The sequence below is a fragment of the Carcharodon carcharias genome, chromosome 1 (genome assembly GCF_017639515.1).
Source record: "Carcharodon carcharias isolate sCarCar2 chromosome 1, sCarCar2.pri, whole genome shotgun sequence".
Taxonomy (NCBI): Eukaryota; Metazoa; Chordata; class Chondrichthyes; order Lamniformes; family Lamnidae; genus Carcharodon; species Carcharodon carcharias.
The window spans coordinates 181,809,286-181,826,573 of record NC_054467.1 but is presented as its reverse complement, the minus strand read 5'-3'; the positions used below and the strand labels follow the sequence as shown (position 1 = coordinate 181,826,573).

Genomic DNA, 17,288 nt, shown 5'->3' with positions numbered 1-17,288 from the left:
CCAGTGTTGACCTCTGTGTATTGCAATGCCGGCGTTATCACCTCAGCCTGAAGGGGGAACAGACTCCTTCATGGTGCCTTGCAATCTGAGGAGTGCAGCAGACATCCCTTCCTGTTGTTCCCTAGCTTGCCTTTGCAGCTCCAGCAACTGTGACATGATCAAGTCCAGAGGCTCGTCATCTGACTTGGACTCAGCAAAGTTCTGGCGTCCAGCAGTCCTCTGAGTTCCAGGGGCCTGGGATGTCCATGCCTCTGCCTGCTGTGGATCCGACAGTGCAATGTGCTGGTTGTGATCCCAAGGCTACTATAAATCTAGGTCCCACTGTGGTGTGTCTCTGCGCTGGTGGAGAGTGTGGGCAAGCACTGTGGCGGGACTTTAGGGAGGGTGCCAGTCTTTATTCATTTGCTGGCCATGTCTCCCGGGCAGCGGTGGTGAGCTGGTGATGATGAGTTCTTTGCTGGCGGCTGCCTTTTAAAGTTGGCGGCCGGCGTGATGTAACAGCAGGGTGATGGCAGGTGGGTGAATAAGAGCCCGCTTACATGGAAACGGCGTGTTTCATGGAAGTGAATAAATAATGAGGTGGGCTCGGGATGATAGGGCGTGAAAACCTGCCATTGTCATGGCGGATAGGGCTCCATTTTCCCCATTCGCTACCGCACTTCGTGCTATTCTGGGAACATTCCGCACAGTGGGAGGCACCTGCACAGACACACCGGGAGGGTGGAAGCTGGTCTGATAATAAATCCTGAGGTCCACCATCTTACAGCCTGTAGGTATGTCACACTAGAAAATGAAAGTACGAAGGCTGGGGAGTGTTTAGGACATCTGGGAGGAGTGGATCATTACATTGGGGTCCAATTTCAGGCATCCATCTGAAATCTGTAATTCCAAATGAAGAGGAATGCACAGCTGGGAAATGTTAGGAATATTTTAGTTACTATAGAGGCAATCTGGAGCCTTAAAGAGCACTCATGCGACTTTAATCCCAATTAGTTCCAATCGTTGATCTGCTTGCAATATCCCCTTGTCCCAATCATGCATATTCCCCAGTGTGAAGTGGGCGCTTGCACAAACCACAGACACCTATTTGAAACAGCACCTCCAAAACTTGCAGCTGACAGGTTCAGGGATGAGAACATCTCAGCCCCCTCTCTGCCGCCCAAAGTTATCTCATCCCCTCACTGAACATTAGCCCTCAAGTGTTTTCTAAAGGAGGTACTGATAGAGTGCACTGAATGAGGAGCCTAGTGTATGGAATAAATGGAGGACATCCAAGCACCTGGCCAAAGCAATCCACAGCAATATGTCCAGTGAAGTGGTTGGGGAAAGCACACTGTGGTATTGCATGCGCTCAGTGCGATGTCCAGGATTGTAGTAGCAAAAGTATGCCTGTACTCTAACAAAGCCCTTGAACCCGCAGTGACTCAGTGCTCAGTGACAGAAAGAGGACCTTTGGAGGCTGATGCTCACTTTTTTTATTTTGCAATGGTCTTACAGAGAGGAAACCTTCAGGAAGATGGAGGGTGCAGTTAATGTTGCCTGCATCATTGCATGCTGACAGGAGGAAAGGTGGAGCAGATTTCCACGGCTGCACCAGGCTTACCAAAGGGAGGAGCTTCACCCTGATGAGCAAGGAGAAGTAGTGCCCCGCTAGACCCAGAGGATGAGGCTCACAGAAATGCTGCATGTAGGCGGCCCTCAAGACCGAGGGTGTACAGACCATGTGTGTCTTTTCTCCAGATGAGTAAGAATCAGTGACGTCAACGCCTCTACATGCCACATCTGCCACATTCTCCATGAGTCGACACTTCTTGGCCTTAACTTCTACGCTAGTGGCTCATTTGAGGGCTCCAATGGGGACCTCTGCGGGATCTCTCAGATGTCCAATCAGAAGTGCATACAGGAGGTAATGGACACTCTTTTTGCCAAGGCCCACAATTACATGCACTTTGCTAAAGATCAAGCTAGCCAGGCAGCCAGAGCAGAGATTCCCACAGGTGCAGGGTGCCATTAGCTGCACTCCTGTGGCTATAAGAGCTCCCTGGCAACAGGCAGTGCAATACATCAACACGAAAGGGTTCCACTCACTCAACATGGAAATAGTCTGCAACCACAAGAAAAAAATCGTACAGGTTTGTGTCAGATACCCCGGGAGCTGCCGCAACTGCTACTTCTACAGTAGATTGCAGATCCAGGACATCTTCAAGGGACCACACAAGATCCAGCGATGGCTCCTTAGTGACAAAGGGTACCTGCAAAGGACATGACTGATGACACCCATGCAGTGACCACAAACTCCAGCTGAGGAAAGGCACAATGATGCTCATTCCACCACATGAACATTGATGGAGCAAACCATTGCCATCTTGAAGATGCGATTCAGATGCCTTGACCTGGCAGAGCACTCCACTACAGTCCCCAGAGGGTCTTGTTGGTCATCGTGGCTTGCTGCAAGCTGCACAACCTGGCGCTGCAAATGGAGGAGGACCCAGCAGATGCTGAGATGGACGCGAATGTCCTAATTCTTTGAAGGATGATGATTCCTTAGAAGCAAAGTGTTCTCGCTGAGATGATGTTCAGACTGCAGAAGGGCATTCCGGCATCACGCAACAGAAAATATTGCTTCTTCAAGCATCTCTCCAGCATCCCAATCACTATGGCAGCCTACAAGAGACAGGAGTTGCACTGCAGTCCTCAGTGTATTTGTGGCAATGTGCCTTATGTCTGACAAAGCACCTTAAGGAGATCCATATAGAGGTAATGCTTAATGGTTCTATTGACAGCAACACATCACCACATGGATGTTGCATCACTGAGCTCGGTGAGTGTTTATGTGGAATATGTGGAGCAGCGCTGCATCCCTTTTTTGACAATAGCCTTGTGGGCACAATGCAGAAAGCTCCAAGGTGGAAAGTGCTTAAAGTTGTAGTTTTGAGTGCCAGGACAAAAATGGGCCTGCGAGGGACAAAGCATTGGCACATTGAGGAGGAAGACATGCAAAACTAGTGGTGAGCTTAGCAGATGTACTCTTGTAGAGTTGACAACGTGCAAGGCAAACAGGAGCCCACACAAGCACCGAGTATGGGCTTTTAGTTGCAAAGCCTTACAGATGACAGAATACATGGAGTTCAAGAAAAAATTACCCTTCTCCATGCGCAACTACATTGCTCCTTCTACACTACACCTTCACCTTTCCACAGAAGAGACAGGGGACTACGTGAGCCTCCATCTTACACAGCCAAGAATGAACATCATTTGAACCTGCAAACCATGTCAACGAAATGATTTGCACAAACACATTTTACATTGAGGGTGACACCTCACTGATGTCAGCGATGAACTGAGAAGGGACACAGGCTGTAATGAGATGGTTGCACATAACATCAACCAGAGGCAAATGATGCAAAATTTGTGAGAAGTGGGGGAAACAAAATGGTGTGACATGTGATTAACCACAACACAAATCAGCATACAGAGGAGGCATACGTAAGAGGAAATGGGAATAGATGCAATTTTATTTACATTGGTGGAAAGCACATACATATGGTGAACACCCATGCCACTGTTGTGCTCCTAATATTTCTTGATCTTCCTAACCCTATCACTATATCTTGGGTGCATCCCCAAGTTCCACAGCTGAAGTGGAGGCAGCCTGCTCTGTTGTCTGTGATGACTTTGGTAACCGTCCTCTGGAGGCCCAAGACTTGGAGGGTCCGAGCCTGCTTTGGGTCTCCTGCTGTGGGGCAGGTGTACCCTCCTTGCCCTGTGGAGCTTGAGATGATGGGGTCACATACGGAGGGAATTGGGGTCAGCTAGACACTTCCGGAGTCACCTGGGTTGTCCTCAAGGTGTCCAGCTGCAGGTTGTCATCCCTATGGGTCCCTGAGGGCCGGTGGCTGACTCCCTGAGGAGGAAGGCAAGCTAGAATGAGATCTAGGTGCCCTGGCCCCCTCTCATGTAGCCACTGATAGATTCCATCAAAACCTGTAACAATGGAGTACACTCCTGGCACAGTGCAGGACCTAAGTCCTGGACCAATGTCTCCATGGTAGCCGCCAGTCTACCAGTGTTGACCTCAGTGCACTAGCATGTTAGCACTATTATCTCAGACTCAATGTGGAGGGACTCTTCCAGCACACGTTGCAATCTGTGGAATGCATCTGACAACCCTGCCTGATATTCCAGTGACTGTCGCTGCAGCTGCAACATCTGCATTAAGACCAAATCCACAGACTCATCATGTGTCTTGGACTCAGCAAAATCCTGGCCTGCAGCAGTCCTCTGAGTGCCATTGAGCTTGGATGTCTCTGCCTCCACCTGACATGGACCAGAATCTGTGCTATGCCCATCACATTGTGACCCCAAGCCTGCTCTAGATCTAGGTCCCATCGAGGTATGAGTCTCTGTGAAGTTGTGGGTGATGGGTCTTCCATTGTCATGTCCTCAAGAACCTCATCCAAAGAATTGAGGGAGCTAAAGAGAAGAGGCTCCCTCTCAGTGTCCCTGTGTCATCTGGCGGATAACTAGCGCACGGCAGCAAAGTACAAAACATCACATTACCCCCACAGTCTCACTGGCTGAAGGATCAGATGGTGCAGGGTCCTCACTTGGGTATGTGCCACTGGTCTCACTGTCACTGCAGGAACGGTACCGGTCCTCTCCGGCCAGTGTACTGTTCACTCCTCATACTGGGTAAGGGCCCTGATCTCTGGTATGCCCCCACTCTCACCCCCACTACGGGACCTCCCCCTTTTATTATGGGTGAGCTGGGCCTGCATCAAAACAAATGGAGAGAATGTGATCAAGAAGCATGCCAAGATGGATAAAAAGGATGCCAGCCTTGTGTGTGCGTTGAGTAGAGGCATGCACTGTCTGAGGATGTGGGCTGCACAGGTTGTCAGCCCAGATGGAGATGTCAGTGTGTGTGTAGGAGAGTGAGTGGTGATGTTCCTTGTGCTGGTTGTGTTGTTCCCTGTGGAGTGTCATCCTGTGAATGCCTGAGGGGCTTGTGAGAATGTGAGGTGAATGATGAGGAAGTTGACTTACCCTGGCTGTGCAGATGAGATCATTCACCCATTTGCGGCACTGGATCCCTGTTTTCCTCCAGGCAGAGTTGGCACTCACTGCCAAAGACACCTCCTCCCAGGCCGGGTTAGTGACATTGATGGACCCCTTCCAGCCATCACAAGAATTGAGAAGGTCATGGTGGTCCTCAACGGAGTCCAGAAGATTACCCAGCGATGCATCACTAAACTTGGGGGCTACATGCCTCTCTGCTTCAGGGGCCATCTCTCGCCTGGAGCAGTCCTGTGTTGCAGACATTGTGAAACATGTGCATGGGTACCCTTTAACTAGAGTGAAGTTTTGCTGAGAACACGGCAAGGCGAGTGAATCAAAGCCTGCCTGATTGTGATACGGTGTGTTTCCTGCTAATGCATATTTAATAAGGTGTGATGCGGACAATCGGGCATGAAAACCCGCCATTGCAGCCAGCGAGGAGAACATCGCTTTTCCCACCCACCGCTGCACTTAGTCCACAGAGGGAAAATCCCACCATGGGAATCAACTCTGAGAGACAGGATAAACTGCCACTTAGAAAGGCACGCAATAATCAAGGACAGTCAGCATGGACTTGCTAAGAGAAGATCTTGTCTGATGAACTTGATGGATTTTTGAGGAGATAACAGGGAGGATTGATGAGGGTGGCACAGTTGATGTTAGGTCTGAATGGACTTCACCCTAAGGTCTTGAAAAAAGTGGCTAGTGAGATAGTTGATGCATTGGTTTTAATTTTCCAAAATTCCCTAGATTCAGGAAAGGTTCCAGTCACGAGGGGACACAAGTTCAAAGTGAGGGGCAGGAGGTTTAGGGGAGATGTGAGGAAAAACTTTTTTACCCAAAGGGTGACGGTCTAGAATGTGCTGCCTGGGAGGGTGGTGGAGGCGGGTTGCCTCACATCCTTTAAAAAATACCTGGATGAGTACTTGGCATGTCATAACATTCAAAGCTATGGGCCAAGTGCTGGTAAATGGGATTAGGTAGGTAGGTCAGGTGTTTCTCACAAGTTGGTGCAGACTCGATGGGCCAAAGGGCCTCTTCTGCACTGTGATTCTGCGATTAGACTACAAAATAGCAAATGTAACTCCTTTATTCAAAAAAGCAGGGAGACAGAAAGCAGGAACCTATAGGCCTATTAGCTTAACATTTTCTCTATGACAGATGTTAGAAGCTATTATTAAAGATTAAAGATGTTATAGCAGGGCACTTAGAAAAATGCAAGGCAATCAGGAACAGTTAACATAGTTTTGTTACAGTGAAGTCATGTTTAACCAATTTATTGAAGTTCTTTGAAGGAGTCACATGTGCTGTGGATAAAGGGGAACCAGTGGATATACTGTACTTAGATTTCCAGAAAGCATTTGATAAAGTGCCACATCCAAGATTATTGCAGAAAATAAAAGCTCATGATGTAGGGGTTAACATATTGGCATGGATAGAAAATTGGCTAGCTAAGAGGTAGCAGAGTATTGGCATAAATGGGTCTTTTTCTGGTTGGCAGGATGTGATGAGTGGTGTGCCACAGGCATCAGTGATGGAGCCTCAACATTTTACAATTTATATAAATGACTTTGATGAAGGGCCCGAAGGAATGGTTGCTATATTTGCTGATGACACAAAGAAGTAAATTGTGAAGAAGACGTAAGGAGGCTACAAAGTGACATAGATAGGTTAAGTGAGTGGGCAAAGATCTGGCAAATGGAGTATAATGTCACAAATGTGAAATTGTTCATTTTGGCAGGAAGAATAAAAAAGAAGCTTATTATCTAAATGGTGAGAGATTGCAGAGCTCTGAGATTCAGGGGGATCTGGGTATCCTAGTGCATGAATCACAAAAGGTTAGTATGCAGGTACTGCAGGTAATTAGGAAAGCTAATAGAATGTTATAATTTATTGTGAGGGGAATTGATTACAAAATTAGAGAGGTTATGCTTCATTTGTACAGGGCATTGGTGAGACCACATCTGGAGTATCGTGTAATGTGCTTATTTAAAGAAAGATGTAAATGCGTTAGATGCAGTTCAGAGAAGGTTTACGAGACTAATACTAGGAATGGGTGGGTTGTCTTACGAGGAAAGGCTGGACAGGTTAGGCTTATATACACTGGAATTTAGAAGAGTAAGAGGCAACTTAACTGAAACCTTGAAGATCCTGAGGGGTCTTGACAGGGTGGATGTGGAGAGGGTGTTCCACTTGTGGGAGAATCTAGAACTGGGGGTCACTGTTTAAAAATAAGTGGTTGCTCATTTAAGACAGAGATGAGGAGAATTTTTTTTCTCTCAGAGTCTTTGGAACTCTTTCCCTTAAAAAGCAGAGTCTTTGAATATTTTTAAGGCAGAGTTAGTTAGATTCTTGAATAACATGTGGTGAAAGGTTATCAGGGTCAGGCAGGAATGTGGGATTGAGGTTACATTCAGATCAACCATCGGCTTATTGAATGGCGGAGCAGACTTGAGGGATTGAATGGCCTACTCCTGCTCCTAATCCATATGTTCATATGTGGTCTATATGGATTTTAGCAAGGCTTTTGATTAGGTCCCACATGGCAGACTTTTTAAAAAAATAAAAGCCCATGGGATCACAGAATCCAGGGGAATATAACAAGCTGGGAACAAAATTGGCTCAGTAGCAAGAAACATAGGGAAATGGTTGATGGAAGGTTGTTTCCGGTGGGGTTCCACAAGGCTCAGTGCTAGGTCCCCTGCTTCTTGTGGCATATATTAATGATTTGGATTTAAATGTAGGGGGCATGATCAAGATGTTTGCAGATGACACAAAATTTGGCCGATAGTGGGGAGGAAAGCTCTGGACTGCAGGAAAATATCAATGGGCTGGTCAGGTGAGCAGCACAGTAGCAAATAGAATTCAACCCAGAAAATGTGAGGTGATGCATTTGGGGAGGTCAAACAAGGCAAATGATTACACAATAAATGGGAGGATACTGAGATTCAGAGGAAGTGTAGGATCTTTGAGTGAATATCCACAGGTCCCTGAAGGTAGCAGGAAATGTCGCTAAAGTGGTTCAGAAGACATATGGAATTTGTTCCTTTATTAGCCGAGGTATAGAATATAAAAGTAGGGTGGTTATGCTGGAGCTGTGTAAAACATTAGTTAGGCCACAACATGAGTACTGTGTGCAGTTCTGGTCACCTCATTACAGAAAGGATGTAATTGCATTAGAGAGGGTACAGAGGAGATTTACAAGAATGTTGCCAGGATTGGAAAATTGCAGCTATGAGGTAAGATTGGATAGGCTGGGATTGCTCTCCTTGGAATCAAGGAGGCTGAGGCAAGATTTGTTTGAGATGTACAAAGTTGAGATGGGCCTCAATACAGTGAATGGGAAGGGTGTGACCGCAGGGGAAGCAGGTATGGCGACCCAGGGGATAGTGTTCGAGGATCCTCGGCCTCTGCAACTGTCCAACAGCTATGAGGTTCTTGCAAGCTTTGTGGACGAGAGCAGGGACTGTAGGAAGTATAAGGGAACTGATTACAGCACCATGGCACAGGGAGCCATTCAAGTTGGGGAGGAAATGGGAATGTATTAGTAGTAGTAGTAGTGGTAGGGGACAGTATAATTACGAGGATCGATACTGTTCTCTGCAGCCATGAGTGTGAGTCCCGAAGGTTGTGTTGCCTACCCGATGCCAGGGTTAAGGACATCTCCTCAGGCTGGAGAGGAACTCGGAGGTGGAGGGGAGGGATCCAGTTGTCAACGTCCACTTTGGTACCAACAACATTGATAGGACTAGAAAGGAGGTTCTGCTGAAAGAATTTGAACAGTTAGGAGCTAAATTAAAAAGCAGAACCTCCAAGGTAATAATCTTGGGATTACTACCTGAGCCACAGGCAAACTGGCATGGGTTAAATAAAGTCAAGGAGTTAAATACGTAGCTCGAAGATTGGTGTGGGAGGAATGGGTTTCAGTTCATGGGGCACTGGCACCAGTACTGGGGTAGAATGGAGCTGTTCCAGTGAGACAGGCTTCACTTGAACCATGCTGGGACCAGCGTCCTGGTGAACCAAATAACTGGGGCTATAGAGAGGGCTTTAAACTAAATAGGAGGAGGGGGAGGGGGAGTGGGGGACAGCGGAGAGGGGTTGGGTGGTGTTGGGGGGATGGTCTGGAGCGGGGCTATGTAGGCTAACAAAGCTAAAGGACATGGCAGCCTTGCAGGGCAGCTATTTAGGTGATGATACCCAGAGTGTGACAGGAAGGGACAGAGTGTACAAACATAAAAAAACAGCAAATAAGGTCAAAGGGGGAAAAATGGTAAAAAGGCAAAATTAATGGCTCTTTACTTAAATGCTTGTGGTATTCGGAGCAAAATAAATGAATTAACGACACAAATTTTGGTTAATGGGTATGATCTTATAGCCATTACAGAGATATGGTTACAAGGAGATCAAAGCTGGAGACTAAATATTCAGGGGTATGTGACTTTTTGAAAGGACAGGAGGAAGGAAAGGTAGGTGGGGCAACTTTGTTAGTACAAGATGGAATAAGTACGAATGCAAGAAATGAACTTGAATCGAAAGATGTAGAATCCATATGGGTGGAGGTAAGAAATAACAAGGTGAAGACGACACTGGTAGGAGTAGTCCATAGGCCACTTAACAGTAGCTATACTGTAGGACAGAGAATAAATCAGTAGATAATGAGGTCATGTAAAAAGAGCCAGTACATTAATCATGGGTGACTTTAATCTTCATATAGATTAGGAAAATAAAATTGGCAGAGGTAGCCACAAGCAAGAATTCATAGAGTGTATTCAAGACAGTTTCCTAGACTATGTTGTTCCTAGGCTATTTTGAATCTAGTAATGTGTAATGAGGTAGGTTTAATAAAGGATTTCAGAGTAAAAGATCCCCAAGGAAACAGCGACCATAACATGGTAGATTTAGCATTCAGTTCGAGTTTGAGAAACTTGGGTTGGAAACAACTGTGCTAAACTTAAATAAGAGTAATTACAAAGGAATAAGGGCAGAGTTGGCTGGAGTGCACTGGGAGAGGAGTTTAGCAGAGAAGACGGTTGTTATACATTTAAGAAAGTAGTTCATGACTCACAAAAAAGATATATTCCAGTGAGAAAGAATGATTCTAGGAAGGGATAAACCAACCATTGTTAACCAAGGAAGTTAAGGTTAGTATCAAATTGAAAGAAAAAACATACAATGTGGCAAAGATTTGTGGTAAACCAGAGGATTGAGACTTTTAAAATCCAACAGTAGATGACCAAATAATAAAGAAGGAGAAAATAAACTTTGAGGGTAAACTAGCAAGTAATATAAAAAGGGACAGTAAGAGCTTCTTTAAATATATAAAAAGGAAGAGAGGAGCCAAAGTGAGGAAATAATAATGGGGAACCAGGAAATAGCCAAGGAGTTGAATAAATACTTTGCATCAGTCTTCATAGTAGAAGGCACTTCATTCCAAAAATACTAAATAATCAAGAGGCAAAGGAGCAGAGGAAATAAATACAATAATTATCACTGGAGAAGAGGTACTATGGAAGCTAATGGGGCTAAAGGCCACTAAGTCCCTTGGACCTGATGGGTTGCATCCTAGGATATTAAAGGAAGTAGCTACATAAATAGTGAGTGCACTAGTAGTAGTCCTCCAAGAATCATTAGATTTTGGAAAAGTCCCAGAAGTTTGGAGAACTGCCAATGTAACAGCCTTATTCAAAAAGGCAGGCAGACAAAAAAATAGATAACTATAGGCCAGTTGGTTTAACATCTGTCATTGGAAAAATGTTAGGGTCTATTATAAAGGATATAATAACAGAGCATTTAGAAATTTGTAATATAAGCAGAGCCAGCATTCTGGCTTCATGAGGGGAAATCATGCCTGACAAATTTATTAGTATTCTTTGGGGAGGTAACAAGCAGGATAGATAAAGGGGAACCAGTAGATGTAATATATTTGGATTTCTAAAAGGCGTTCGATAAGGTACTGCATATAAGGCTTAATAAGATAAGAGCCCATGGTGTTGTGAGTAGTATATTAGCATGGATAGAGGATTGGCTAACTAATAGAAGACAGAGAGTTGGGATAAGGGGAGCATTTTCAGGGTGGCAACCTGTAACTAGTGGAGTGCCACAGGGATCAGTGCGGGGGCCACAATTATTTACAATAATATTAATGACTTGAATGAGGGAAGTGACTGTATTATCACCAAGCTTGTGAATGACACAAAAATAGGTGGGAAGGCAAGCAGTGAAGATGACATAAAGTGCCTGCCGAGGGATATAGACTGGTTAAGCGAGGGGGGCAAAAACTTGTAAAATGGAAGATGCTGTGGGAAAATGTGAGTTTATGCATGTTAGCAGGAAGAATAGAGGAGCTGAATACTATTTAAATGGAGAAAGACAGCAGAAATCTACAGCACATAGGGATTTGGGAGTCCTTGTGCATGAATCCCAAAAAGCTCAGCAGGTAATAGGATAGGCAAATGGAATGTTGGCCTTTATTTCAAAAGGAATGGAGTATAAAAATAGGGAAATCTTGCTAAAGCTATGCAAGACACTAGTTAGACCACACCTAGAATACTGTGAACTGTTTTGGTCCCCTTTTCTAAGAAAAGATATACTGGTATTGGAGGCAGTCCAGAGAAGGTTCACTAGGTTGATTGTGGGGATGGAGGGATTTTCTTATGAGGAGTGGTTGAGTAGGTTGGACCTGTAATCACTAGAATTTAGAAGAATGAGAGGCGACCTTATTGAAACATATCAGATTCTTAGGGGGCTTGACAGGGTAGATGCTGAAAGGTTGTTCCCCCTTATGGTAGAATCTAGAGTAAGGGGGCACCCATTTAAAACAGAGATGAGAAGGAATTTCTTCTCTTAAAGAGTAGTCAATCTATGGTATTCTTTATTGCAGAGAGCTGTAGAGGCCGGATCATTAAGTATATTCCAGGCTGAGATAGACAGATTTTTAATCAGTAAGGGAATCAAAGGTTATGGGGAAAAGGCAGGAAAGTGGAGTTGAGGATTATCAGATCAGCCATGATCTTATTGAATGGCAGAGCAGACTCGATGAGCCAAATGCCCTACTTCTGGTCCTACATCTTATGGTCTTATTATGGTCTTATTGCCTATTTCCCTTAGCAGAGAGGACAGTGATTAGGGCACTTAGATTTAAAGTGATTGGTAGAAGGGTTGGAGGGGAGTTGAGGAAAAATGTTTTAACCAAGAGGGTTGTGGGTGTCTGGAACACACTGCCTAAAAGGCTAATAGGGGCAGAAACCCTCAATTCATTTGAACTGTGCCTGGATGTGCACCTGAAGTCCTGTAGCCTCCAGGGCAATGGACCAAGTGCTGGAAAATGGGAATTAGGCTGGGTGGTTTGTTTTTCAGCTGGCACAATCACGATGGATAGAGTGGCATCCTTCTGTGCCATAAATTTTTCTATGTTTTCTAAATACCTGAAAAGGAGGAATGTGCAGGGATGTAGGGAGAGAGCATGGGTATGGCAGTATGTGAATTGCTTCTTAGGAGAGCCAGCATGGACAGAATGGGCTGAATGGCCTTCTGTGTTTTAACGATCCTCTGATCCTATTCTATGATTAGGAGTGCTAAATAAGGGGTATCTGTACTTCTATGCTTCTTTGGCATGTATGTGTCTGGTCATCATTGTACTATGTTGCTACAGGCTTTGGGTTGCAATAGAGTCCATACTTTCAGTGTGTGATGAGACATTGCATTGTGGTAACTGGTTCCACGTCCAGTATGTTTACATTTATATTTAGAGCACTGCTTTGCTGTTGTGGCATGTATACCCCAATGAACTGAAAAACCTGCAGCCGTTTTTCAGCTTTAACTGGTCGAAGCAACTTCTCACACCTCGGAACAAGGGTATTTTCCTCACTAAACAAATTTCTAATCGGTGTGGCTTATTCATTTAATATATTCTCTAACATTGTTATAAACATGCTCCATCAGGTATCTTTCACAAAGGATTGTGGAGAAGATGAGAAGTGCATCAATGACCTGATGCTTAGTGCCCAGGCAGACTTGAAGGGTCACAGGTAATAAGGGTTAAAATATAAAATAGTTACACAAATTGGCATTTGGCATTTATGGCATCTATTGGCATTTCATGCTTATTTTTATTACTCGATCTCCTCTGTGCTTTTGATGAGGCAATGAAAATAATGCTTTTATTTCTTAGATGCCATAGTTTCTTTGTTTCTCACAAGTTCAAACAAGGATCCAGATATACATCACAACAGGGAGGCTCTCTGTCATGGCAAAAATGGTGGACAAGCCCAGAAATCTTAAGTCTCGCCCCCAAACATGGCACTTGCTATTTTCTCAGGGGCAGGATTGGAGTTGGGCTGGGGTTCATGCATGTGTGGTTTTCTGGGGACAGCTGGCAATTTAAATCATCAGCAGCCTCCACTGAAATGGGATTTTGGTAGGCCAGGAATGTGCAGATTAGACTAGGTAAGAGCTGGGCTGAACTTGATGTATTTGTCTGAATAGCCAAGGTATCCCTTTGGAGAGTTAAGGTATCCCTTTGGTTGTAGTCCTGGGACACCTTTGGAAGAGACAGGGCACCCTTTGAGATAGATGGGGCACCTTTTGGGGTAGGTAAGGCACCTTTTGGGATTGTTAAAAATAAACATGATTGTGTGTAAAAAAAAAATGCTTAAACTCATTGGAACTGTCAAAGCTGTCAAAGAACTATCAAAACTTTCAAAGAACTATGAATCTGTAAAACAATTCTCAAAACTGACAAAGAACTGTAAGCTGTCAAGGAGCTGTCAAAACTCATTGCAACTGTCAAAACTGGTGGGTGGGTGGACATGGGTTTGCATGAATTGGCACTAAGCTGGCACAGGGGATGTAAAGGGCCATGATGATGTAGGGGACATAGAGTATGATCTGCTATGGGGGCTGGCTAGAGGGGCATGGATTAGGATAGGAGGCATGAGGGGCTATGGGGTTTGGTTAGACAGGCATGGATTAGCGGGTGTGAGGAGACACGGGGGTGGATAGAGAGGGATGAGTTGGTATTTTCTTTTATTCATTCATGGGATGTGGATGTTGATGGCTAGGCCAGCATTTATTGCCCATCCCTAATTGCCGTGAGAAGGTGGTGGTGAGCTACATTCTTGAACCGCTGCAGTCCATGTGGTATAGGTACACACACTTAGCTGTTAGGAAAAGAGTTCCAGGATTTTGATCCAGCGACAGTGAAGCAATGGCGATATAGTTCCAAGTCAGGATGGTGAGTGGCTTAGAGGGAAGCTTCCAGGTGGTGGTGTTCCTATGTATCTGCTGCCCTTGTACTTCTAGATGGTAGCAATTGTGGGTTTGGAAGTTGCTGCCTAAGGAGCCTTAGAGCATTCCTTCAGTGCATCTTGTAGATGACATGAAAGGGTTATGAAAGGCCAAAGGGAAGGTGGGTGACATGAGGTGGCATAGAGTGAGGGGCATAAGGGCTGTTTTTGTTTTAATCTTCTTTTATTAAATACAACAAAGTGCCAGAGTACAGAGGCAGGCCATCTCTGCACGCGATAGTTTACATACTCGTTCCAGTGGTGGTAGGCCTGACTTCTAATCCAGCCCATTCTCCCCCCGCAATGAAAATCAGAACTCAGGTCACCATTTTTAAAGGCCGGGTTCACAGAGTTGGGAATTCTCGTGACTCTGTGCACCTGACCTGGGAGCATAAATTTAGGCCAATAACTCCTTCCATTCTGCCTTTGATTGATTCACTCTTAATTCTTCTTCACATATTCACATCGTTAGCCTCTATCTCCTACTCTTAAAAGCAACTTCTGTATCTCCCCCATTGCAAAAGCTGCTTTCAAGAAGCTCTCTGGTGTTGAACTTTTCTCTTCAACTGAACAATTCTTAACCTTCCAGAAGGCTCAAATTGTTTCAGGACATGAATACCTTCTCCCTTATTTGGAGAAGCTGTTTTTACTCTAATGGACAAGATACCAATAAAGATTTGCCAATTGATAGACAATTTCTCTTGCATATCGACCCCCTAATTTCCCCATCATTGTCAAAACAATTTTATATCTCAATTGAGCCACACATCTACAGTCATTAACCCCTCAATCTTAGTTTATTGTTACTCCTAACCTAAACTTCATTTGCAACAATCACTGTCTTGATATGAAGTCTAATTGTTCAGTCTTTTACTGTTGCACTTATTTCCCAAGATGATGCAATTATGGCACTCTTACCTCCTTTGGTCTTTCTATCCTCCTACAATCAGCAGGCCTATAAAATTCAAACTTAGCATCATCTAATTATTTCTGTAGGACCTTGCTCCCGTGACAATATTCTTCTGTGGTTACTTACCTAAGCTAAACAGTGTGCGTATAAGCAAATTTCTCACTTTAATCTGAAGGGGCTTGACAGGGTAGATACTGAGAGGATATTTTCCCTCATAGGTGAATCTAGAATGAGGGACCTCAGTTTCAAAATAAGGGGTCTCCCATTTAAAATGGAGATGAGGAGGAATTTCTTCTCTCAGAGAGTTATTAGGTTTGGAATTTAGTACCCCAGCAAGCAATGGAGACTGGGTCATCGAATATATTCAAGGCTGAGTTAGACAGATTTTTGATCTTCAAGGAGTCAAGCATTATGGAAGGATAGGCAAGAAAGTGTATTTAAGGCCACAGTCAGATAAGTCATGGCCTTATTGAATGGCAGAGCAGGTTCAGGGGGCCGAATGGCCGACGCCCACTCCTATTTCTTATCTTCTTGTGTTATGTTCTAATACTCACAATGACATTTGGCATTGCATAGCTGAGCTGAAGCTAATAAACCCACTATTCTTTTAAAGGGCAATGCTGTCCTGCACTACAAACATTCCCTCTCTGTTTCAGTTTCTTAATGAATAATAGTATTGCTTCATCTTGGAAATGATAAATATTGATCTTAAATTACAGCATGGATCCACACATCGTCCAATCTGATCAGAAAAAATTCAGCCTGGCGATTAAACTAAGAAATGAAAAGGAAAATGCCTACAATTCAAGGATAGCTGTGACCTTTTCTAAAAATATCTATTTTACCGGAGTTGAGGTAAGGGAACACAAGTCTTACTAATGAGTTTTGTGTCTATACTTTTGTATATAGAGGTTCTAGATGCTTCCTTTGATCCATGCAGACCAATTAGATCCAAGACCTGTAGGAAAGAAAGTCTTATCTGCCAGGTTTGTTTTACTGCAGTAAGTTCTCTGACTACAGACAGAAACAACAGTAGGGGGATGTTAGAATGTTGGCTGCATGATTCCAGTTCAAATATTACTTACATGGCAGGACTCTGTGTCGCATTTATCTATATACCTGAGTGATGGTGAGTCAGGAGGCAGTAAAAGAATATGGGTAGAGTGGCATTGACCTTCAGCCTAGTGAAGGCATCACTCTGCTTTCAATCCAAAGAAAGCAGAAAGCTCTGCAATTATGTAATGCTTTTTATAACCTCTAGATGTCCCAAAGCACTGTTACAGCCAATGAAGTACTTTCTGAAGTTTAGTCACTCTTGTAATGTAAGAATTTTGGAGGTGGTCACCTTAAAGCACTCAAAGGTTTATTGTTGTAGGGCCCTCCTCTTGTACCAGTGTGCTTCTTTAGATGCCTTATCCTACAAGCAAGAGGTAATATGGATCATGAGCAAATACAGTGACACCCTAATGGCTATCCTGCACCCATTCATGTTCATGGGTGAATAAACATGTCTGATGTACCTACCTTTTGAGTGAAGGGTCTTTTTAATTGGGACACTTATAAGATGTAATTGCACCAAGACATGTTCAGTGAATTGGTGCAACTTGAACTGGTGAAATACTGTAGCATGGGCATGCAAGGCAAGGATTAGAAGAACTATAAGGTAGGCAAGTGTTTTTCCTTGGGGAAAGGAAACAGTTTGTGATAATTTATAAAATAAAAACAGAAAGTGCTGGAAACCCTCAGCAGATCTGGCAGCATCTGTAGAGAGAGAAACAGGTAATGTTTTGAGTCAAATGTGACTTTTTTCCAGTTCTGAAGAGGTGTATTCAACTTGAAGCATCAACTCTGTTTCTCTCTCCACAAATGCTGCCAGAGCTGCTGAGAATTTCCAGCACTTTGTTTTTTAATTTCAGATTTCCACAGTATTTTGTTTTTATTTTATGATAAAAACACTTAACCCATCTACTTGATGTAAGACACTAGTAGATCACCTTACCTTGGCTGCTTTATTGAGGCCAATAAACTCCTTC

The 17,288-nt window shown here is 44.2% G+C and overlaps 1 protein-coding gene across 2 annotated transcripts in view; it reads left to right on the top strand.

Annotated features, from left to right (window-relative positions):
- Positions 1 to 17,288, top strand: part of itga1 (integrin, alpha 1) — a 334,480-nt gene that overhangs the window by 261,232 nt on the left and 55,960 nt on the right. For both annotated transcript variants that reach the window (XM_041192519.1, XM_041192527.1), the window contains exons 20-21: positions 13,003 to 13,088; positions 15,975 to 16,110. In XM_041192519.1, the coding sequence (XP_041048453.1) occupies positions 13,003 to 13,088; positions 15,975 to 16,110 (222 nt within the window). The remainder of the gene's footprint in view (positions 1 to 13,002; positions 13,089 to 15,974; positions 16,111 to 17,288) is intronic.